At 36.4% G+C, this 24,547-nt stretch overlaps 3 protein-coding genes across 29 annotated transcripts in view; 2 read left to right on the top strand and 1 right to left on the bottom strand.

Moving 5' to 3' along the window:
* The window catches only part of LOC108599877 (glutamate-gated chloride channel), a 39,658-nt gene extending 27,544 nt beyond the window's left edge, over positions 1–12,114 (top strand). For 4 of the 26 annotated variants that reach the window (XM_017987042.1, XM_017987036.1, XM_017987039.1 and 1 more), the window contains 8 exons: positions 323–405; positions 1,119–1,256; positions 2,604–2,756; positions 4,841–5,055; positions 6,740–6,790; positions 8,365–8,952; positions 11,599–11,709; positions 11,770–12,114. In XM_017987042.1, the coding sequence (XP_017842531.1) occupies positions 323–405; positions 1,119–1,256; positions 2,604–2,756; positions 4,841–5,055; positions 6,740–6,790; positions 8,365–8,952; positions 11,599–11,709; positions 11,770–11,916 (1,486 nt within the window). In that variant the 3' untranslated portion in view covers positions 11,917–12,114. Of the gene's footprint in view, positions 1–322; positions 406–1,118; positions 1,257–1,696; positions 1,850–2,603; positions 2,757–4,840; positions 5,056–6,739; positions 6,791–8,364; positions 8,953–11,143; positions 11,147–11,571; positions 11,710–11,769 lie in introns of all 26 variants that reach the window. The other 22 variants (XM_017987043.1, XM_017987041.1, XM_017987035.1 and 19 more) reach the window with 15 other exon arrangements.
* A 2,029-nt stretch (positions 12,115–14,143) lies between these two features.
* LOC108598805 (trypsin-2) lies at positions 14,144–15,799 on the bottom strand. The gene is made up of 3 exons (XM_017985548.1): positions 15,405–15,799; positions 15,072–15,348; positions 14,144–15,024 (listed from the first exon to the last, which is right to left on the bottom strand). The coding sequence occupies exons 1-3, from the start codon at positions 15,653–15,655 to the stop codon at positions 14,647–14,649; spliced, it is 906 nt and encodes a 301-aa protein (XP_017841037.1). The 5' UTR covers positions 15,656–15,799; the 3' UTR covers positions 14,144–14,646.
* Positions 15,800–19,863: 4,064 nt separating this feature from the next.
* Positions 19,864–24,493, top strand: LOC108598941 (homeobox protein 13). Of its 2 annotated transcripts, XM_017985710.1 has the most exons (5): positions 19,864–20,037; positions 21,774–22,168; positions 22,573–22,714; positions 22,885–23,030; positions 23,633–24,493. In XM_017985710.1, exons 2-5 carry the CDS (start codon positions 21,803–21,805, stop codon positions 24,491–24,493), a joined length of 1,515 nt encoding a protein of 504 aa, XP_017841199.1. In that variant the 5' UTR covers positions 19,864–20,037; positions 21,774–21,802. The 2 variants fall into 2 exon arrangements, with proteins under 2 accessions (XP_017841199.1, XP_017841198.1); XM_017985709.2 differs by lacking the exon at positions 22,885–23,030 and having other exon boundaries at positions 22,573–22,705; positions 23,633–23,731.
* The last annotated feature ends 54 nt before the right edge of the window (positions 24,494–24,547 follow it).

Below are 24,547 nucleotides of genomic sequence, written 5' to 3'. Positions count from 1 at the left end.
AGGCCTGTGCCTTGTCTGCTTTTTAATTCAACAGAACTTTTCCAATTGACTGCATAGCGCAAAAAGTGTCGTCCAGCAATTAAAATAAGTTGCAGTTGCCATTTACTTGCTTTCTTTACTTTTTTCCACGTTCTCTTTTGACGTTTGTCTTTTTGAATAGCCAACGGGCGCAACTGACAGTGTGTCGCTCTCTCTTTCTCTTTGCTGATAAAAAAAAAAACTAAATTATGAATTGAAGATAGACAACAGGGCGTATGATTAATTTGCCAGCTATGTCAAAGTTGGCTTATGGTAATATTAAATTCCACTTTTATGCTTACAGACGTCATCTAATATTATCCTGCCAGGGAAGTCTGCATATATTTCCATTCGATGATCCCAAGTGCTCGTTCTCCATGGAAAGCAGTAAGTATTAAAGATAAACGAATTATTATTGCTGGCATCAATATCAATGGGGTTAACAATGCCGGATAATATGAAAATTATGCTCAAGTGTTGAAAGTCAAGTGCTGGGAATGAAAAATGTTGTTGATGATAAGTTGTTGATGATGAACATTGTTGACTGTCACTCAAGGGAAATCGCTAGTGCTTGTTTGCACACACACGCATACATGCAAATATGTAAATATATATGTGAAAGAATGTGTGTGTGTGTGTGTGTGTGCGTGTGGGAGGCACTTTGGCAAAGCTGACAAAGTGACTAACAAGGCTGCCAGGCAGCTTGGCTTTGTTAGGCTTTTGTCTTTGGCATTGTTTTCTTTTAGCAAAAAAGTTGTCGAGGCGCTAGCGAGGCAACAACAACAAGGCTTTCAACATCATAAATTACTCTGTGTGTGCGTGTGTGTGGGGTAAGGCATTCAATAGCGTAAGGCTTGCGTTGTTGTTGTTCAGATTTTTCAACTATGATGGCGTCAAAGGATCTGCCTGTCTGCCTGTGGTGACTGTCAACGAATATGATTTAATTCGCTTGTGCGGCATTGAGCCAACAAAAAGGTCGACAAACTGACAGTTAGACAATGTACAAGCTCATTAATACATATGCCTAATTAATTGTGCAAATTGACTGCAATATGATTTATGTCTTACACACATTAAGCTATTAATCTTATTCTTTTAAGTTTCATATGAGGAGGCACAAATCAAATACGTCTGGAAGAATGATGAGGATACACTACGCAAGAGTCCCTCGCTGACCACATTGAATGCTTACCTGATTAAGAATCAGACCACGGCCTGTGATCAAAACAGCTGGAGAGGTATGTTGAGCAATTCAACTTCTAAAAGTAAGACTTGAGCGCTGTTTGTCAATGTTTTTTTTTTTTTTGAATTTATTGTATTTAATTTTTATGTTGCTTCTTAGGCCTAATGCAACTATTTAACTTATACTATAAAGGGTATAACAATATTAGTTTCAATATTTAGTTAGTGTCTAGCTTAAGTTCTGTTCTAGCTTGCCAAGTTTTATTTTCTTTTATACAAATATATAATCTTGTAGCCTGCAGCGTAGTTTGGTTAACGGCTTGCTAATACTATATAGTATAATAATATATAGCAAACAACGTGTACTCTCAAAAAATACATTAAACTTTGGTCTAATCTTTATCTACCCCCCTAACCAAAAATCAAACTGCTACGACTACAACATCTCGGCCAACTCCTACTCTCTACTCTAAATACAAAATAATGTAAACTATAGGGAACTACAGCTGTCTTAGGGTCGATTTAATATTTACCAGAGATCGTGCATTCTATTTCACCACCGTTTTTATACCTGGCATTATATTGGTGACGTCATCCTTTATAACATTCTGGCTAGAATGGAATGCCGTACCAGCTAGATCAATGATAGGTAACAAAAACCAAAAATTAAGTATGCCTAAATTATAAAATACCCATACCAAAACCAAAACAAAAACTGCCTTTAAACAATTATAACCGTTTCTATATATTAAATTAATACTTGCTCTTTCACACTAAAAAAAAAAATACAAATAAAATCAAATCAATTTTGTACGCCATTGAGAATTGATTTATTTACGCCTTTTGTAGCAAATTTGCCTTTTTGAAAATATTTTTGATTGCCCTATTTCATGCGTAAATTAAATCCTTATCATTTCGATTAACTAATAAATTATGATTTATCAAGTAGTTTGCATAAATATCAAATGCGTATACCATTTCTCAGACTTTGATTTCACACTGCCCACAAGAAGTATGCGACACCAGCATTTGTAAAGTTTGCTGCATGGGTTCCCCAAACTTTTTTATACCAATCTTAATGCCAAACCAAGCCAAATCGAAATCCACAAGCTACAACAATTTATTTATTATCTTTTGAGATTTATTTTATGTTCAAGTTGGCTCGCAAAAGCTCAGGCTAGGGTGGCTTAGACTAGGTGTAATCTTTAAGTCTAATAATACCTATAATATTTAGTATACTCAACATACTGAAAGTGACTCTGTCAAATGTGTATCTGTATCTGTATCTGTCTGCCATGTTTCATGCCGTACTCTTCGAAGCTTGTGTTAAGAATTTGAATTGAAATTTGCTGTGGCCAAACATCGTATGATTTTTTTCGTTTTTTGGCCCAATATACTTTAAGGTAATTACAGTTGCCTACAGGTCGAGTTGACATTTACCCGTGATCGTGCATATTATTTTACAACCGTTTTCATACCTGGCATTATATTGGTCACCTCGTCGTTTATCACATTTTGGCTGGAATGGAATGCAGTGCCAGCCCGGGTAATGATCGGTACGTAAAACCAAATTCCAAATCAACAACAAATTTAATTGCAAAAACAACAAATTAATAATAGTTACGAAATGTATTTCTTGTCAAACAAAAAATGAAAACCTATCAATATATAAACGCTGTCTTCCAATTTATACTAAAAGTTCTTAACCAGTATTTAGACAAAAGTCTAGTTCTAGCGGCATTCCAGGCGCAGCAGTATCTAGTCAAAATTTAGCTCTTACCAAGAGACTTAAGCAATTGGCGCTAAAAAGAGTTTAGTTACAGTTAAAAGATTTCATTACTTTAATGCATCCAATTAAGGTTTAGTTTTTCTTAGTTATATGCTTTACCCATAAGCTAACATTAGCTAGGTGCTAGCTTTATTTAAACTTTAACCATTTGTTGTTGATTAACACTTGAAACTCTACAATGCATGTTTCTTCAATTATTTTCCACACTTTGCACTGCTTTTGTTGAAGTTTAGTATGCTATTAAAATCAGTTTCATATTCACAAAAGACAATGCTTAAATCAATTGCAATTCTTTGGCGAAATACACAAAGCAACAAAAGATAACGACAAATGCAATTATATATTTTATGCTAGTTGGGCACTGCAGTCAAAAAAGAAAGACAGCAGGCGAGAAAGCGGAAACGGATATGAAAAGGGAAACCAGAGAAATCAACAAAAACCGACAGCCATATGACAAAGCAAAAAGAATTGAAAAGTAAAACGCAAACATCACACAACAGCAACAGCAACAACAACAACAACAACAACAACGAAAACTATAAATGACACATGAGCTTGAAGGGGGTGGGGTGGGTGGAAATTGCAACAGGGACACTTGGCATGTCCACGACTGTGGTGTGCTATTTGCTTTAGCTTGCGTTTGAATTTCTTGTCAGAGTTACAGCTGCTGCCGCTGCTGCTGCCCATGATGATGTTGCTGATGTGCATGACGTTGGGTTTGGGCACATTGTAGATGATGATTTATGCATAAGGCATATATGGAGCTGTGTGTGTGTGCGTGGGGCAGCATCAAATTGGTAAATAGCAAAGCACTCTCGCGCTTAGTGCGTGCCATGCCCAGCGACAGCCAGTTAGCCCAGTTAAGAGCTGTAGCGCAGCATTCGCTTATGAATATTTGAGTCAAGTGTTGACCAGCATGCCTTAAATTTGGGTAAAGGCAACGAAATTTCAAAGCAACTTAAAGTCTGCCATTTAATGCAAGACGACAGCTCCACGTCACGTCGTTGTTTGGGTTGCCGCTTAGCTCTTGAACTACTGCAGATTGCGCTCGAGTGCAGCGTTAAGATTGCAACTTCGTTTGCGCAGCGGAGCAAAATGGAAAATCGATGCGAGTGGCTGCTAGTAAGCCAAATGTCGACAGAGTCGACTGCCAACTGGCAGCACATTGTATGCAATCTTGTTACGTGCCAAATTTGTTAAATTGTTGACACAACTAATTAGAGAATTGAGATTGACAAAGTTTGCCTGTTAATGCAATGATAAACAAGCTGCAAGCATTTAAATTAAGTGAATTAGCATCAAAGCCAATTTCAATTAGCTGATTAAGCATACTGAATTTAATTTGATAGCATAGACAGGCATAATATTATTTAATTAACATACATAGCACACACTTACATATTCAACTTAAGTTCACACTCAGCACATTATTTCATTTGGAGTATGCAACAGCTTTAATTGCATTTAGATTCTGCCTGCAGTAACAATCAAAACTGTTCTAAAAGCTTTTTGCACACAGTTAATATTAAACTGCTTTGGAACTGACCATAAAACTCAAATTAGCAACTTTTGTACATACATTTACTTCATAATGGCAAAACTAATTATAAGCTAAAAAAAAACAATAAATGAGTGCAAGTGCTGCGTTCAAACAAACAACATTTCCTTCACACTCACTCACACACACACACACCCACTCACCCCTGCATACACTGAAAAGTCCTTGTTACCCAACGTGCCCCAGAAAGTATGCTACATTTTCGTAATTACGTGTCAAATGGCTAATGCAAGTTTCTACGTTTCTCTTAACGACAAATGCAACAACAACAACGAACAACAAACAACAATTAGGCGTGACAACAATGTTGAATTTCTTCACTACCTCGAACGGTTTCCGCAGCACACTGCCAGTCGTCTCCAATCTAACTGCGATGAATGTCTGGGACGGTGTCTGTATGTGTTTCATCTACGCCTCTCTGCTGGAGTTCGTCTGCGTCAATTATGTGGGCCGTAAGCGACCGCTGCACAATGTCGTCTATCGGCCAGGCGAGAATCCTGTAACACAGGTAAATTTTATTGATACAACATACAAAAACTTCCAAAAAGAAAAAAAAAGAACAAAACAAAAACTAAGCAAACAAACAGAAATTGTTAATAATAAATATGGTGTGCCCTGTGGCGGATTTACTATGCATTTTTTTCAAGCAATTATATATAAAACTTACATAACGTTACCAACCAACAACAAACACAACACATAGTAATATTTATTATTTACACTTACATTTTATTTCTGTTGAAAAAAAATACAAAATTAAACGTTAACAACACACCTGAGCAAATATCATGAATATAATAATAAAGAAACCAAAATTCCAGTCATTGTGTTGCGTCTTTTTCTCTCTATCTAACTGTCTATCTCTCTCTCTCTCTATTTCACTCTATCTCTTGCTACTTAATCTCGTTCTCTTGTTCTGTCAAGTCAATATACATACCATTTAATGTATATGTGTGTGTGTTTATATTTTCTGTTTATAGAGCTAAGCATACACATACTCGTAATCCCCATTCCCCCATGCCCTCAGACCAAATTGCTCGCTATAAAAACTCACCTTACGTTTACAAAAAAATATCCTGGTGTACCCCAAACTATTTAGCATTTTGTATTACAAATATTTTAACCCCAACTTGTGTGTCCTTTTAAATATTTATATATATATGGTATATTTATAAGTAAACAAAAATATTTTTTGCAATTTGTTTTTCTTTTTCTTGTGTTTACTCAACACAGATAACAATATATAAAGGGTATATATAGTATATAATCGTATTTACGTAATGCTCATGCTCAGTTGTTTAATTCGTTTGCATTTTAATTAAACCAACAAACAAAAATTAACAAAACTTAAAATACATTAGTTATTTTCATTTATGTACTAAGTTTCATTTTATTTCTTCTAACTGTGTGTATTATACAAGTGTTGTTCACAATGAACCAAACTCGTTTTATTGCTCTTAAACTAGATCACTTAAAATTAACTTCAAAAATATATAATTGTTAATTAAAGCATTTTACATGCCATGTAGGTAGGTATATTTATGTTTCATTATCTATAAATGAATTCTTTTTTAACTCTTTGATAACACTTTGTGCTAGTTGCATGTTAAGCATTTTTTAAGAAAATATTTAACATGTGTGGCATATTGATATCAAAAATATTTAAAAGTACAGTAGACGCTTGCAAATTGAAAATGCTTTTTCATTTTCAATAAAAGCTATAAATTTCTAGAGCTGTCTTTTTAATAAACTTATCTTTATCTTTATATTGTTTACAATACACATCTTTTAATTTGTAAGCGTCCACTGTGTTTTAATATAATTTAAGACTAAACAAAATAATAATTAAGTATTTTTTTGTTATGCAGTGAAGAGAGTCTCTACTTATAGCCATATGCCACAGAAGAATTCTTACGATCTATAAAATTATATTTTTATTTTATTTTACTAAAACATAAAACAAGCGAAAATGAAATACGCAAGCCAAAGCAAATCGACCATTTTTCCCAATTTTTGTGATACAACTAATTGAGTAAAAAATCACTCTCTTAGACTAAGTCGCAAATGCAACGCAGCAAACAGAAAAAAAAAATATAAAACTAGCAAGAAAACCAAAATTTCTAAATACAACCAATCAAAAAACTTAAAGTGTGTTTTCGAGTATGAACATTATTTTGTGTACATTTTTGCAGCGTCTTCCAGCGGTACTAAGCAGGATCGGAGTAATTCTTGCAAGTCCTTTGGTAAGCTATCAACCACAACTCATGCACCCTTCTCTCTTTCTCTCTCTCTCTCTCTTTCCCTCTGTCTAACCCTCTGAGCAAACTAACAATAACAAAAACCATAAACAAATAGCGACAGCAACACTACTACCAACACCCCCATACACCCTGCCCCGCCCCCAAACCACAGATGTTCCCGTTTTACAATGCTAACGCCTCTATGAAAATAAAACTAGCAAAATAGCAAGTGAAGAATTATGACAGTAAAAATACTAACAAATGGCATGTGAATTTCGCTTTTAAACTGCATTGAAAAACTTGTTACAAAAATGTAATTTATATTTTTTAATTTTTTTCGCATATTTTCTGCATTCAACAAATGAAAATTAATAAGAATATATTTTAATCGAATTATATAAAGTAGACGCACGCTTTCAGTGTAATACTCATTATTAAATTGATTTATGACGTTTTTAACTTATTTATGTGCCATTAGTATTTTTTGTATACCAATTTCTTTTTTCCATAAATAATTTAATAGACTGAATTACAACACACAGCAGTCCAACAACAAATACAACAACTACAGCAACATCAAAATATAAAATACAACTATTTGGAAATAAATATATAATGACAAACAGCAACCGATAAATAACAAACACAATCACAACATTTGTTATCAAATTGTATAAAATACTAATAATAAAAACACACTTTAAGATCACTTACAATTGGGAAAAATGTTACGAGCTATGTAACTCAAACAAATGTGCTGAAAAAATATGCAAAAATTATTGCTCACTTATATATATACAAATATATATATATATATATAGATATAAATATGAATATGAATTTGAACTAAGCATAAAATTTTATCAATTCTTATATACATAATTTATAAGTTTAATATATATATTCTTTTTATGGATTTCGTCTAACCAATAACACGCTTTTAATACTAAACTGCTTTGGTTTTATGCTCTAAATTTAAATACATATATAATAATGATTTCTTAAGATAAGCGCAGCTGTAAATTACATAGACTTCTATTTTATTGTTTGCTGCCTGCTCTTTGCTTAAAAGCTTTTTGTTTAGGCAATTTACTAGTAATAGTTGGTACAACATTTTTTGAAAACTGCTGCACCCAACAAACAGCAATATCAATAAATCTTGTATGTGTGTGTGTGTATGTTTTAGATTTAAGCTTAGTGTTGCTTTTGTTTAAATAGTTTCCCTTTGGTTACGTAGCGAGTATTTAGTCGACTAACAATCATCAAACATTCGAAATGAAACAAATGCGAAATAACGAAATGCGCAGCAATCAAATCCAATCAAATCAAATGATATCCAAACTAAAACTAAACTCCAACTCTTTTTTCAATCTCAACCAACATTCGTCTTTTCCCCCCGCCATGTGCCAATCAAACCAAAACAAAAAACAAAAATGCAAATATAAAACCGTTAAGGCACACAACTGCTGTTCCACTTCACACATACATACGCACGCACACACACTCGTATGCAAAATTAGGAAGTAATCGAAAGAGAATTTCACGCTGCTTTGTCGTCCTCCCACTCGTTTGAAAAGGCAAGCGCGGTCACCACGCCGGGCAGAGCCAACACGCCGCTCTCCATGGGCACGGCCCCGTCGACAGCGTCGCCCGGCACACCCCGACACATGGACGAGGAATTCTTTGGCGGCGGCATGCGCTGGCAGGAGGCGCATGGCGGCATCATTGGCGCGGCCGTGCAGAATTTGCGCGCACGTTCGATTAAGCGCAAGAGCGGGCGTGAAGCCGCACGAAGCCCGACTGGGGGAACAGCTGTCAACACGCCAGCAGGTGTGAAACACACTGACGAGCATATCTATGAGGAGCCAGCCACAACAGCTGCAGCCACGCGCGTCAAATTCAAGGATGAGCAGCAGGAGGAGAGCTCAACGCTGCGCCGTTCAATAGCCACAAGCACGCCAGCGCTGGTGGTGCGCATTGAGCGCGAGGAACAACAGCTGCAATTGGAGCAGCAAGAGCAACAGCAACAGCAAGAGTCAACGCCAGTGGCAACAATGCTGCATCCATTGGCCTTACCATTGAAGCCGCCACGCCGCAAATCGTCGCGCTCCAATTCACCCAGCAGCGTCTACGTGGCAGATGAGGAGCCATTTGCAGTCGAAACTGTGAGTTTGGGCCCACCCCACAAGCTTAAGCCGACTAACCCAAGCTAAAATTGGTTAAACACCAATTGCAAGTTTCTTGTTGTTGTCCCCGTTCAACAAACTAATAACTAACCATAACAACCCACAAGCCAAAAGAAAGTTGGCCGAATGCAAAAGTCTTGGCCTTGTCGAACCAAAACCGAACCAAAACCAACTAACAGATTTTTTACCCACTAAACTTTATTGCCTGCGGCTGCGGCTATTGTGATTGCAATTTGCTCAACTTTCACACACAGACACAAATACACATGCACAGCTTAATAGAGAGCAAACTTTCTCTCTTGCTTGTAATTGAAGTTTAAATGAAAGACTAACAAATGTGCGAGTGCATCAACGGCAACTGCAACTAACATTTAGCACCTGGGACAGTAAATTGAAGAAAAACTTGACTTCTGAAGCTGAAAGCATTTTAACGAGTATTTATGAAATTATAGATAAATCATTCGAAACATGAAAAGTTGTTAACCGCCATAACCACACACACCACACAAACGCAAATGCAAACACAGTGCCAACGAAATGAAAGAGACACAGCAGCAGCAGAAGCAGCAGCAAGGTGAGCGGAAAATGCTTGCCGCCATTAACATGTAAATTAAAAATGGCGTACGCGTTTAAATTGGCACTGGGCGGGCGAGCGGGCGGGTTGGCTGGCTGGTAGGATGGCAGGTAGCTCATGCAGCTGCGAGAACCAGCACAACATAATTATTCATGAACGCCCTGAGTGGAAAATGCCGTAATGAGCCCGAGAGCAACAATAACAGCAGGAATATCAACAACAGCGTCGAAATGGCACACAAACAAATGGACCAAGAGTTGTCCAAGCCGAGACTGCGACAAGCGTAGATATAGACGCTGGAGTATGCATCATAATAGCCTGGAAAAGGAAAAAATTACGGAAAAAAGAGCAACAGCGAGAAAAGAGATATAAGCGAAAAGTTGAAGCAACTCACAAATGGCAATTTAAAGTCAAAAACTTTTGGCAGTCCAACCCAACCGTAACATTTGGGGAATCAAGCTGCTGATGGGCCAACACATATACATTAAGAGCTATCCGTCCGTGCTCCCACTTGCCTGCTAATTGCCCAGTACTTCAGTTCAGGCACTTGCCATGCATATTTCAAGTGCTCAGAGATATTGTTGTCTTAATAAAATTAAATGGCCTCAAACGTTTCTATTCGCTACGTTTTTGTTTGGCTTTTGGCTGTAAATATTATAATGCACATTAATCATTTAAATTCAAGTGCATGAAACAGCAAACTATTGAGGTCAGTCCGTTTGCCACGCCCATGTTCTTGAAAGGAAACTGCAACGTTGCTGGCATTTGGCAATCATGTCCAGGCGCTTGCTACGTGCTACAGTTACTGCAATAAATTAGTTGCAGTGTTAATTTGTGTAACTGCTGCCACCTACAAACCACTAGACGATTTATAAAAACACGTTTCTGTAGTTAATTATGCCCACTGTACGCGTCAGCAGACAATTACAAATGTTGCAGTTGGCAGCTAACTTTAATCTAAATTTCTACATTGCTGCCTGTTCCTAATTAAACATTCAGTTCGATTTCTGTTAAGTTTCAACTTTTATGTAGTCCAATCGTACCTTAACTTTGTTGTATGTATTGTGTACTTTTTACATTTATAGTTGTTGTATACTCGTATTGAATGCATGTGTGTTCTTTAGTCGCTTTCCACAATTTTCCTATAACATTGTTGCGCACGCTTTAACTAACAAACCATAGCACATGCCGCCAAATCCCAATGTCATTATAGCAAACATTAACTGACTCAACACAAATACTTTACAAAAATATGCCAATAATCTTTTACTAATTTAATTGTCATTTACATAAACTTATAAGCAAACACAAAGCAAAATTCTCATGCCATTCGCCATGTCAGTCATAAAAAATATTACTCACAATTAAAATAAAAGTTTTAAACGAGTCGAAATTTCGCTGATTGCAAAAAACGAAGCAATCATTTAATTAACATCTGCCAAACAATTATGATACATAATTAACTATTACATATAATTAATTAAATTGCTTAAACACTATCGACAATTTTTAACTAAGACTTAACTAAGTTTTCTACTTAACAATTTTTAAATGCTGCCCTCGCTGCTAATAACATTAAACATTCGTTAATAACAGCCCGTAAGTACAAAAACTAATAATAAACTAAATGCTTGTAGTTGAACTATTTCGATAACTAAAATGCTAAAGTTATTAATTTAATTGGCAGCGCTTCTTAGAAATTTCGTAGTGTAAAATCTTTTTTATTAAACCAACTAACAGTTTTGACACCAATGTTAATCAAATATATTCTTTTCTATTTTTTTATGTACATACTGTTTTACTCGTACTTAAATAAACAATGCTTTTTGCTGTGTTCTTTTATAACGAAACGCAAACAACCAACCGCAACTGCAAATACATTTTCGTTTCCAAAACTTTTTGTTGTATGTACAAACCGAATGTATGTGTATTTTTTGATTGTGTTTCGAACGTCTGTATAAATATGAATTCAATTTTTAACCTTATCAAATAAACATTTGACTGGCCACCAATTAACGCATAAGTTTTTCAAATTTACCGCCATTTACCAGGGCGAGAAGCGACGCGACGCCGGCGCACCAAATGAGATTGTAGCATGCACCACCTGCGGCGGCAGCAACAGCCCGTGCACCCACTCGGCCAACAATGGCTGTGCAACGGAGGTGAGTGACAACAAGTAAAAGATACAATTTATTAATAATTCTTTTCAAATTGCATTACAGACCTGCTTCGTTCAAGTGCGCAAAAAAGAGCCACCGCATCCGATCCGAGTGGCAAAGACGATCGATGTCATTGCTAGAATTACATTTCCAACCGCTTATGCCATATTTCTGATATTTTTCTTTGTGCACTACAAAGGATTTTCGTAAGATTAAGCTAAAAGCCACAACAACAAACAAAAAACAATATGCGAAGAACAGAAAAATAAACAGATACACACACACACACACACACACACATATATATAAATTGTAGAGAGAACATGCTAAAAAGAAGCTATGATAAATATTGTTTACTACATTCTAAGGCCTTGCTAAAGTCAGTCAACATAAGTAACTAAGGGAAACACAAAGTAATATATATATATATATTGATGACTTGACTACATGAAAGCATACAAAAGTGATAAGGTATGCGCATTGTCACAGCAAGAGTAAAAATCTGGCACGCCAAGCCAACATTAAAGCTAAAGAGCAGAGCAAAGATTATTAGCATAACACAGCTAAAAGTTCAAAAGAGCTTCAATGCAGCTCTGCTTTGCGCTCTCTTAAGTTTAAAATTTAAACGCTCTTAGCTTAAGCGAAAATTTCTGTGTGTGGTTGTTGTTGTTCGAGATAGAACAAACCTCAATTAAAACAGCAAGGGTATAAAATGAATTGTTTATGCAGTACACATACGAATTGTTTAAAATAAGTTGTTAATATTATTAAATTAATATTTAAAAAATAAAACGAAAATTAAATTTTTGCAAAATTGAAAATATACGAAAACATTTTCGACTGCCTTTTTCAAAAAACAAAAATGTAGAACAGACACTAAACAATTAATTTAATAATTAAATAAAAGCTTGTAAAATGCATTACATATGTTATGTAAGATTCAAAAGAAACACTAAAAATAATGTGTGTATTTAAAAATAAAAATAAGAAAACAGAAAAAAACTTAAAGAAGCTATGCTGAAACTATGTACCAAACCAATACACACAAACTCACATACACACACACACACACACACATCAAAATGATAAAAGACCTAGCCTATAAAGAACTCCACACGAAATGCAAACCAAAACAGCTTTAACGCTTTATCTATGCGTAGTTTAAATATTTATAAAAATATAAATAAAACAATTGTCATACTGAAATTTATATTTATACAAATTTAGATGTTATATAACTATTTAAATATTTACAACAATTCTAGCTTATTTATTATTAATTCTCGATAATTTATGTACACACAACTCCCATAAATATGTCAAATTGTTAACACACAATTTATTATGTCGCTCAAAATAGTTTGCACAAAATTGAGATTGCAACACTTGAAAAATATTATGCAAATGTTTAAGTTGTATTTGGTTTTAGTTCTGAATAAATGTTATGATTTTCTGTTACGTTAGTTGCTAGCGGAAATAGTTTTCGATTTGTTTTAATAATAATATTTGAAAATTTCGTTTTGTCAAGACATTTGAAAACTTTGAATACCTTTGTAGCAGCAGGAATTGGATTCAGCAATTTTATTAAAAAACATATCAAATGCTAATAGTTAAAAGCCTAGAAAAATCTATTAATAAACTAAGCGACAAACAAAAACTAAAAATAAAAAACAAACTCACTTCAGAAGTGCATATGCCAACCAAAGTATTTTAGATACAATTTATGTCACAAAGTAAATACAACTAAACGCCCTGCGAACTTTGCATAGTGCAGACCAAAAACCTAACGACACACAGCTTAAGGAATCTAAGCTAAATATTGAACAAGTAAAAAATTAATGAAAATATATATAATATAGTATATGATAAACCAAATCAAACCTTAAAGCCTTGTGATAAACACAACCAAAAATAAATTTAAAAGTTATAAAATAATTACATTAAATTAATTACCTTTTGCATACAAATTTATTCAAGTTAATTATTCGAGCAGGTTAATGAGGGCCACCGTGTTACCGTTACAATTATTTAACAAATATAATATTGATTATAATAACACGAACGCATAGAAAAACCTTTTTGCAACATTTTTATATTTCTAGCCATGTAGATTTATTGAAATTTACTCGTACTTGTATCATTTTGCAAGCCAAACTCAACATTTTTGTTAAAGCTTTGCATATTTTGCTCTTTGTTGATAAAAACAGAAAGACAACACAAGCTAAGCAAATGTTTATAATAAATATAAAGACCTGGACAATCTTTTTGCAATTTATAATAAAAATTTATTGAAGAAAATTAATAAAAAAAAAAATTTACAAAATATTTAAGCTTATTTAAAAGCAACGATGTTGGCTTTGTAAACTTTTAAATTAGAGATCAAGCTAATGCTTCATCACAACTTTAAATTTACATTTAAATTGAAATTTACATTTAACATACGTTTAATATAATTTAGCTTTTCTTGTTGTTGTTGCAACAATTTGTGGCATTAACGAAATGCAGTGCCAATAAATGTAAGGAATGTACAAAAAGCAAGTTGAAAGTATTTGAGAAGGTTTATAACATATTTAATTCACACTGGTTTCCTTCATGGCAACTATTTGAGTTCATTCATACGAGTACAGCAGCAAACAATTTAAAGGTGCCTTTTTAAATTATGAATAATTATGATAAATTGTTGCAATATATGTAAATGTATGTATTAAAGTTATGCAGCTTAACTGGTTTCAAGCGTCGACTTTATTTGGAGTTAACAAAATTCTCAACTAACGCACGTTAAACACTCAAATTTAGAAATTAACTCATAAAAGTTAAGCGAAGCAAATTTAGAAACATTCTGCTTAAAAGTTGTTCAATTTCTTTTTCATGAATTTACGTTTTAAAATTAGAATAATAAGAACTGTAATTGGGAAAACAATCAGCTCAATTCCAACTCATTTACCAAAAGACAAAATTAAACATTACACAAAATTTGATTAACAACGCATAGAGCGGCAGCCAACAAGTGAGCAAATTGTTAGAGCAATTGATAAGCATTATCTCATTTATCCAATCAATATTATAGTAGACATCTGTGTATATGGAGGCAAAATGCTTCTTCCCACAACCAAGTCCATGTGTTACCAAGCCGTAAATAGTTCCATTCGACATAAGTGGATCTCCCGAATCGCCTTGGCAGGGATGCTCATCCAGATCGCTGTCCAAGTTTCCAGCGCAGAGCGTGCCAGGCCAGTCCTTTGGTATAAACTCCTCGCAGACAGTGCTGTTCTGCAGCTTCACGGTGATGAACAAAGCTTTGGAAGCTAAGATTCCACCCTATAAGCAAACTTAAGCAATGGAATGCCAGCAGATATTGCACTTACCTTATAAAGACGACCCCAGCCAACCACTTCATACATTTGCCCCGGTGTGGGTGGCCCGCTGGGCAATTGTATAAAGCCCACGAGCTTATCGTCCGTGGGCAGACGAATTGATAGCAATATAAGCGCTATATTGTTTGTGTTAAAGCGTGTAAAATTCTCCTGCACAAAAGTCTGCTTGGCTGGAATGTTTATGCTCTGGTTCCTGACAAACTTCAGTCTATTTGGTGTGCCCGCCACTATCAAGAGCAGGCGTGCTCTATACAAGATCGAGTGCTTGCTATCAAAGAATGTACATACATTCTATAATTAACAGTAAGGTTATACTATACCCACTCCATAACACAGTGAGCTGCCGTTAAGACGAACAACTCGGATACTATGGTGCCGGCACAGAAGTGATTGTCACCATAATACTCGAAGGGTGTGCGTGATCTTATGGATACCACATATTTGTCAATTTTACTTATTGTATCTTCATTAAAGTAGGGCGTGGCAAGTCGCTTGTCGCGTTGTGAGTTTGTTGCATAGACCAAATGAGCGCTGCATAGCATAATTAGCAAAAGCCTTGAAAATTCTTTAAACATTCTAGTGAAAATTTCAATTGTTCAATTGACAGCAAAAAAAAGTTGAACTAGCGTTCAAATTGTATATAAAAGTACTAAAAATAAAGATTCATTCATATGAAATATGATTTTAAGCAAACTACAGCAAACAGCTTTAATAAAAATATTTAAAAACCAAAGCATGTAAATAAAATAATTTAATAATAGAAATTTGTTAATTCATTTTATCAGCTAATTATATATAAAACGATTTCTCTACTAAATAAAACAAGTTACAACAAATGAAATATAAGCCTTAAACATTTTATGTTTAAAAGATAACTTCACAAGCGCATAGCTTTCTAAATGATCAATTACTATATAACAAAAACACTAAGAAATTGCAAACATTTTTTAATGCAAAATTATATACACAGCAAGCGAGCATATTTAATTGACATAATGTAAATACACGAAACGAACAAAACGAAACGAAACTAAGCGAACAAAATAGTTATTAACTAAACAAATTACAAGAAAATATACGAGAGAAACAGCTTTGCATTAATAAAGATCGTCCCAAATCGAAAATGAATTACAAATAAAAAACAAAAAAAAAATATTAAAAAAAACTGTGTTGCGTTTTTGTTGTTGTTTGGGCATGTATTTTAGAATGAATACTTAACGGCACAACCCCTAAAGATAGCAGGGGACTGTGACCCGCAGTCGAACAGCTTGCAAGATCTGCGCGCCGGCAATGGCAATGGCAAAGGTAAAAACAGGTTATTATCACTTGTCCCTTGCTTCTGGCGAGGCACAAGTGTATTTTTGGCCCGCGCAACAGCTTCCTTCCGTCTCTATTTAGCTCGCTTGCTCTCTCTCTCTCTCTCTCTTTCACTCTCTATTTGTCTCACAGGAGTCTCGCTTGGTTGCGCCTCTTCATTGCATACACCTGCAGCTGCAACAGTCGTCGTGAAGCAGTTGGCACGCGGTAAAATGCAACCGGCGGCTATTTTTGAACCTGCTGAGTGACCCCTCCAGAGTTCGAGAACTGTGTCTCGCACCTTAATTGCTGCTGAGCAGACCGCGCAGCCGTTGCTACAAAAATATACGTTACTTTTGATCAAAATAACAACAAGCATGTGCAATGAGCTGCTCAAATTCTGTGTCAGGGTCGCGCTAACCTGCGCAAGATGCTAAATATGACAAATGTTTTGCCTGCTGCTGGGCAAAGCCAAAGTCTAATCAAGTATTTACCACACTCTCCTCTTTCTCTAAGTTGCTCTCTCTGCTTTTTTCTGAACATGCACAATCTCGTCGCGACAATCTACGTGAGTAATAAACGTCCAATCATTAACGAAAGCGCATAGAGCACAAATTAAGCTGAACAGCTACGCAATTAAATCGCGCAGTTAACTCCCCTAACATTACCAAGTACACTATTTCCATATGCGACACATGCAATGCAATTGCCCCCTAACCTCAGAGACCTCAGCGTTCCTAAAACAATTCATGTGGCGCCAGTAATTGTGCAACCCGGACTTGGGGTAAGCCCAAAGAATTAACAAGAGATTTCGTTTTCAATTTAATGAACATTAAACTAACCAACTATACTATACTACAAAAATAATATAGAAGCTTTATAAGACTTACTTATGTTTTGTGAATAGTTTTTTAAGAAAATGTTTAGACATACATAGATATTATTTTTTCAGCGCATGCCCTAAAATCTAATTACAACTCCCCAGACCAATGGCAAAACTATTTCCCACACTGAGCAACTAATCGTATAACCTGTATAAATATTAAGAAGTCTGCTATATGGAACTACCGTGCGTTTATTGCCGAACATAATGTTTGTTTATTACGGGCCAACGTCGCCGGCGGTGCCATATCGTGAAATCGCTGAACCGCAACCAGCGTCAGTTAGTGCACCCCTAAGTAACCCCACAGGCTAACCGTGCTCTGGCTCTGGCTCTGGTCGTGGCTGCAAATTAGTACAGACTGCCCTTAAAACACACTGTGAATCAATCATTTACATAATCGCAGCTCAGAAAAGCGTCAAATTTTCACGCGCTCCGCTCGGAGCAAATTGACAACTTGCGTGCTTTTAATTGTTTTCTTTACAGCTTTCTTCGCTATAATAAAAGGGTATGCTAACATTACAACCCCAAATCAAAACAAGCGCACTAAGCTGCACTACTACTAGTATTGCTTGCATAATAGTCTACAACAAATGAAAGGTGTTGGAAACTAAACACTACAGAAACCAATTGACTAATTGTCGCACTTCGATAGTATTCCAATAAGGCAAACGAATTATTTATGCTGCATAAACATAAAGCGAACTCTAGCTGTGGTGTTTATATAAAAACCTTAACTATTGATTGTTTTTATTGGAAGGGCTGCTCAGTAGAAATATTCCACAGCATATAACTTAGCATTATAATGAATATAAATAATAATAATAATAATAAGATTTCGTCCGAACTATAGAAATTTGAAAGGCACTTGGCCGTCCTGTACCATGATTAGACTTTTTGGCAATACATATATGTATAAAAATTCAAAAACATTAAAGTTGTAGGATTCTAATGCAACTTTGTTTTCAGAATTAAATGATTTTTCACCAAGCTATGGCGAAAAAACCTTTTCTACCGACTAATTTTGTTTTGTTATTGCTAAACATTCTGTAGAATTATAATAAATACTGCCTAAGATATAACAAATGTATATAAGCTCCTTTTATACAGTTTTAAAGATATTTTCCATCTATTGAAAACAATAAATTGAGTTCTAGCATTAAATTAAAGTGTATTTACATACTATTTAATTAGGCTAACAAATACCACAACGCACAATGTAGTTGAAAGAGAATTTCTGATAGCTTTAGTTCCGACGAAACCTACTCAGAAGTTAACTCCACTGGGCTACGCTTTCAGTAATTTATCAAAGCTCTTGGAACAAGAACAAAAGTACAACAACTTCATGTCATTAAACAGGAAAAAAAATGAAACAAAAACTTAAGCTAAAAGCAAGAGAAAATCAAATCGAAAGGCGAATGTTGCCTATTAACAATAAAATATTACAATACATGGCTAGCGACAGGCGCAGGAGCAGTCACAGGACCAGGCGGCAAAATGAATTTTATATGCCGCAATTTTTTATACGTATATTGTTGTTGCTGCTGTTGTTGTTGCTGTTGTTGTTGTTGTTGCTGTTGTTGTTGCTGTGTGGCACGTTATCAAGAATCTCGTTTTACCAAATAACACAAAGTGCGCGGCGGCATTGGTATTGGTAAGTCAGCTTTGTAGACGGGAGCGCTGGGGAGTGGGGCAGAGACACGCTATGTGGCAAGAAGAAGAACAACAAAAACTGCAATGTGGATGAGTGATGAGGGAGTGGTCGCCTGGATCGCCCTCCGACTATATGGCTAGTTGTAGTTGAAAATTGGTAGCACGACACGATACGAAACGTTACGACTGTTTGCTTGCTTGCTGACTCTTGGTGGTTGTTGCTGGTTGGCCAAAAGAGCACGTTGCAGCAGTGTGAAGGGAGCGGGGGGAGCAGCGCTGTTTGCTAGCTGCTTTTGGTAGACACTGCTACCAACAAACGTTGCTGCTGCTGCTGCTGCTGCTGATGACGGCAGCAACAACACCTAACTACCCCTAGTCTCTGCGCTCGCTCTCTCTCTCTCTCTCTCTCTCCCGCTCTCTAGCTGACTTTCTTCTACACACGCACACTACTGCCTATCACTATGTGTGTGTGTATTGGTAACAGGTGTGTGTGTGAGGTTGGTAGCTGCGCGTTTTTTGCTTTAAAGTTTTGTGTGGTAGCAAATAAAATTTTAGTTAGTCACTTGGCGTCGTCAAGGATACGCGGTCGTCAGTGCTGTTTGTTGTGTGTTGTCACTGGCAACCAGCTAAAGTCATCAAAGCACTATACTTAACTATACCCACATAGACTCTGCCAGCTAGCCCTCTCGCTTGCTCCGAGCCTGCAGTGTGTGCGTGTGTAAACTGTTTGCTAGCGCTAGCCTGAGCATTATTCAAATACCGAGCATATTTGGAGTGTTGGCGGCCAAACAAGGACAGCAGCTTAGCACCTGTCTAGATCTAGGAAAAATAAAAAAAATATTAGCAGTTTCCGGCAGCGGCGCTAGCTGACGTCGCTCCATACGCAGCTCCTGAGCACGTTACATTGCTGCAAATTCAAATTTGAACTTCAGTCAAGTTCCAAAGCTCAAAGGATTAACAAGTCCTGCGGCTCTAGCATGGGCCTCAAATATCTAGTTTAGTGTGCAAGTGAAATTAATCCAACAAAAAATACCAACTAATACCAAGACTGCCAAAAATTTCAATTAAAAGCGCTGCAAAATATTGCTGATCAACGATAAAAGTGCAGCAATTTGAATTCTATCTTAGGTAAGTTCAGAAGTGATCTTCTATGACAAGACTGTGTTATATTCATGTTGCTGGCGTTGCATCTTGGCACTGGGAGAATTCACAGTTGATTTACAAATATTCTGTGGTTCTGCGGGTGCCAAAATCTAATGTAAAGCTCAAAGAAACATCCTAAAAACTAAAATATTGCTATTATATACATATATTTTAAATTTTTGGAACGTTATAGAAATCTTTGTTCTACGATGTTATGCTTCCAAGTTGTGTATTACAAATTTAATAATAAATAAACCACACAGCTACAGCCAGCGCAATCAAAAAAAATAGAAAGTTGTTCCTCATAAAAGTAAGGGATCAATATTTGCTTTCTCTTTTTTTCCAATTTGTAATGCAAATATCTATTAAAGTATCAAGTTTATAGGACACACATTTCGTTTACCATCATTCCCCAAGGCTCTATAAATAATTGTAAAAAGCTACAATAACCAAGAGCCTAATACTCAATTTAATTGTCACAGAACATGCGACTATAAATAAAAGAAAACCCTTAAACGACTTTAGAAACGAAATTACCAAACACTTTTTACGTCATAAGAAAAGTTTAATTATAAAAGAACCAAAGACATTGAACTTAGAGCCCAAAGGTTTTCGAGGCCATGACTCGTACTTTTATACTCAACTTACCAGGCATTAATTAATAATATTGTCTACACCACAACAATTAGTTGCACTTAAAACGTCAGCGTCGAGCATTTCGTTAATTGTCCTGCCTGCTTGTGTGAGTGTGTGCTAGACCAAAGGAGCTATGTACATACCAACAGAATGAAATTTACATTTGAACTTATCTTGATTGGAAATTATATTTACGTACAGCTGGATAATCAAAGACCGTATTGACAGGTGCGATGTGGGAGGTGCTCATAGGCGTGGCCATTGAAAGTTTACGCGAACGTAGCCAGGGGCGTAACCAATGCAAATGAAATCCAATTGCAACTGCAATTCATTTCACTAATAGCTGAGGGGCATGAAAAGCGATCGTAGACCGTGAATCGTTATGCAGGCCAGGTGGGAGGAATATTTACACACCTGAAACGAAGACAGTTAATAAATAATTATACGGCATCAGCCGCGTTGTGATTATTTGAGCTTAAACTTTATAATTCAAATATAGTTTATTTTATGGAATTTAGCCCGCTGCATTTACATTTTCGCATAAATTAGCATTCGTTTAGAAGTAATGCATGTTTGAAGACAACAACAGACATTTATTTTCGGCTGGGAATTTGCATATCCTAAATGCAAATTGTAGGGGCCACAACAGCAGGTCCTTAAATGGTAAAATAAGCGAAATAAGTGCTGGGCACCTGCACCAAAATAATGATACCAACTGGCATGAAAAATTGTTAGCTGGATAATTTCGCTGGAATCGAAGGCATTTTGGGTGGTTGTTGTTTGTGGTTGCACCACCCAGCATGTTTGCACTACACTACCAGAGCGCACACAGTGGCATTGCACTATGCAAGTTTATGCATAATTTATTTAATCGCCGGCAACAAATCTAAATTGATCGTTAGGCGTAGGCAACAGCTAAACAAACCAACCACCAGGCAACAATAAACTGTCTAACAGCCTTTTTGCGTGTTTCGGAAGGCAAAGTTGTAGCATAGTCTACATGAACTCATGCTATATACCATAATCGTATATACATATATATGTACTATAACTGGCCTTAGTTACAACCTTTGCTTTCATTGCAGTGCCAATTAGCGTGCCGATACAACACAAAATGGCGCCACTACAATTACAATTACAACAACACCAGCAGCAGAACTCAACCTTTATCGATGATAATCTTGACACCTGTCCATCGCTATTGAATTTACCTGAAAGTCCCATACTGCCGCCCAAACATCAACATCATAAGCAGCAGCAGCAGCAGCGCCAGTGCCAAAATGAAGACAACAACAATAACAACAAGCACAGCCATTACAATAAGCCAAGTGCTGCACTCATGAAGCGTTTGGTAGATGCACCCGGCCCCAGCCAAAATAAGCGGGGCAGCAAGGCGAGCGGAAGTGGCCAACACACGTCCGCCGCCAGTCGACGCCAGCGCCATCGCTCCATTTCCCTATACGGCGTTAATAGCACTGTGGTAAGTGCTCCTCACACCTTCATACGTACACACCCTCCCACTAGCTGGGCATAGGTACTTCCAGTGAAATCAAACAAATCATCTAATTGGGTGGGTAGCTAAAGCTTGCTTTTGCTTTAGTTATTGGACATTCAAATACATGTGACTGTACTAAGGGTCTATGCACAAACAGTTGAACGGACTTAATAAACTAACCAATCCATTCGAATAGTTGAAATACTTAGTTAAGCAGATCGTCTTAAGAATTAGCTCAGAGATAATTACAACATTATTGCTTGGAAAAAAAAACTATTGACATTGTTTCCTATATTTAAATATAATCTCAAGGGAAAGATTATATGACCCCATATGTAAATTTCAATACTGAAACTAATGTAACTACATTTTAATTGCAATTCAAACAGGAGCAGGGACACAAGGAAATACCGATTTGGCTAGATGATAATGAGCCACGTTATGTATCGGGCGTAACAAACAAAACCACATGCAATGACATAATCAAGGCGCTCATTGATGACGAGCTGAGCAATAGCCAAGGTGAGCCAATAGTTTTTATAGATTTTTCGGCAGACATACTGCCTTGGCTAGATTTATTGACTTCAACTTCCATTTATTTATGTTTTTTTTACAATTATTATTTTATTTTCATGTTCGCTTCCGTTCCGTTTTTGTTTCGTTTTTATTTTTGGTTTTCGCCGTTTGCCGTTTCCAAATGTAAGATGGCGGCTTTGGCGCAACGGCAGCATCGCGTGACTACAACGATTACGTTATAACGGAACGTTGGCGTGGTATAGAGCGCAGCTACGACGGCAACATGGCCATTTTACCTGTTTGGCGCGCTTGGAGTCGTGTGCACAATGAGGTAATATGCGAGACTCAGCCCCACTAGCGCCCCTTAGAACTCTACGACTAACTCTGCCCACCTGCCGTGCAAAAACAAAATGTAAAAAAAATACTACTGAGCCCAAAGCACCAACGGCAACAAAACAACAAATACATAACAAAAGTCGACAGTGATTGCATAATAAGCGTTTTTTCTACTTTCTGTGTCCTGTTCCGTCCGTCTGGCGCCGCACGCAAGCCAAGAAATGTGAATTTCATGTTCATCCACTAACCCCACTTTCAGCTCCCTCCAATTGCTGTCAGCTGGTCACGCCTCCTCACTACGTACAGTGGTACAAGCACACACACACACACATGCACATCCATTGTATATTGTTTATTTGACTTGATTATGCGTTTGTCTGTACCATTATTTATTTTTTTATCATTGCTGACGCACGAAATTAAATCAATTTGCCTATTGATTTTTATATTAACCACTGTTAATTCCTTTTCTTTTTGGCTTATAGATTCTTAACTTAACTTTTTGATTTTTCGGCCTAATGCCATTTTAATGATTTGTATATAGGAGTATGTATAAAACAACATTGGCTAACAGCATTATTTATTTGATTCTTGCAGCTTCGGCTTACACTGAAAGCACGTCGTGATCTTCGAGAGCCCTTGCCCCTACAACTGGAACATAAGCCGTCCACCAGCACCAATAGTTTCTTTATGCTCAAGTGGCTTAAGAAGCTTTTGCATCTCGCACACAAGAAACAGAAAAGTAATAAGAAGGCTGAAAGTACACAGGCCAAAACTAAAGAGAAATGCCTGCTAAAAGCTAAGCAACCTATGCCAGATGAGCTGCTACTTATATTATTACCTGATCAGCATTATGAGAAACCAATAGCAAATGAGAATGCGAAAACCAATGCCAAAGCCAAGCTCTATAAATTAGCAGAAAATCGTACAGCACAGCGTCGCCGTCGACGTTCTCGATCCTCCTTTAAGCCAGACTTAGCTGCCAACAATTGTGTTAGACGTCGCCGTAAGGACATTCCACTGCGGATGAGTGTGCGCAACAAGTTGGCTGCCTTACATGCTGAGATGAACGTTCACTACGAACGAGAATATAATCTGACGCGGCAGCTTACTGAGAAATGCAAACAATACAAGCTGCAGAATGAGCAATATAAAAGCCAGGAGATGGAAATGTCTGTTGGACAGCTGCAGCGCAATATCGAATCGTATGCAGACGATATTATAAAAACAGAGCATGAGTTGCTTGAGTTAAGAAATGAAATTAAACATGACATATCTTTGATAAATAATCTTAAGCGCATGACATTGGAGGCAGAAACCGATGTTGTTAGCACTGGAAAACCGGTGGCTACAAAGAGTTCTGAGCAAACTCCCCAAGTTGCTAAAAGTGCAGCAGAAATGCAATTCGTTGATAATATTTATGAGTTTTGCGACAATAATGCAAGCATGTTAGTTTAGTTTTAAGTAACTTTGTTAAGTTTTAAGCAAAATAAAATATTTTTATAATTAAAA

Source organism: Drosophila busckii, chromosome 3L (genome assembly GCF_011750605.1).
Source record: "Drosophila busckii strain San Diego stock center, stock number 13000-0081.31 chromosome 3L, ASM1175060v1, whole genome shotgun sequence".
NCBI lineage: Eukaryota > Metazoa > Arthropoda > Insecta > Diptera > Drosophilidae > Drosophila > Drosophila busckii.
This window is presented reverse-complemented; position numbering and strand designations above follow the sequence as displayed.

Coding starts and splice junctions, on each gene's coding strand:
- LOC108598805 (XM_017985548.1), bottom strand. CDS start 15,655: ATGTTTAAAGAATTTTCAAGGCTTTTGCTAATTATGCTATGCAGCGCT. Junction 15,349..15,404: donor GCAGCTCACTGTGTTATGGA/GTGGGTATAGTA, acceptor ATTCTTTGATAG/CAAGCACTCGATCTTGTATA. Junction 15,025..15,071: donor GCTGGGGTCGTCTTTATAAG/GTAAGTGCAATA, acceptor GTTTGCTTATAG/GGTGGAATCTTAGCTTCCAA.
- LOC108598941 (XM_017985710.1), top strand. CDS start 21,803: ATGGCGCCACTACAATTACAATTACAACAACACCAGCAGCAGAACTCA. Junction 22,169..22,572: donor ACGGCGTTAATAGCACTGTG/GTAAGTGCTCCT, acceptor CAATTCAAACAG/GAGCAGGGACACAAGGAAAT. Junction 22,715..22,884: donor CAATAGCCAAGGTGAGCCAA/TAGTTTTTATAG, acceptor GTTTCCAAATGT/AAGATGGCGGCTTTGGCGCA.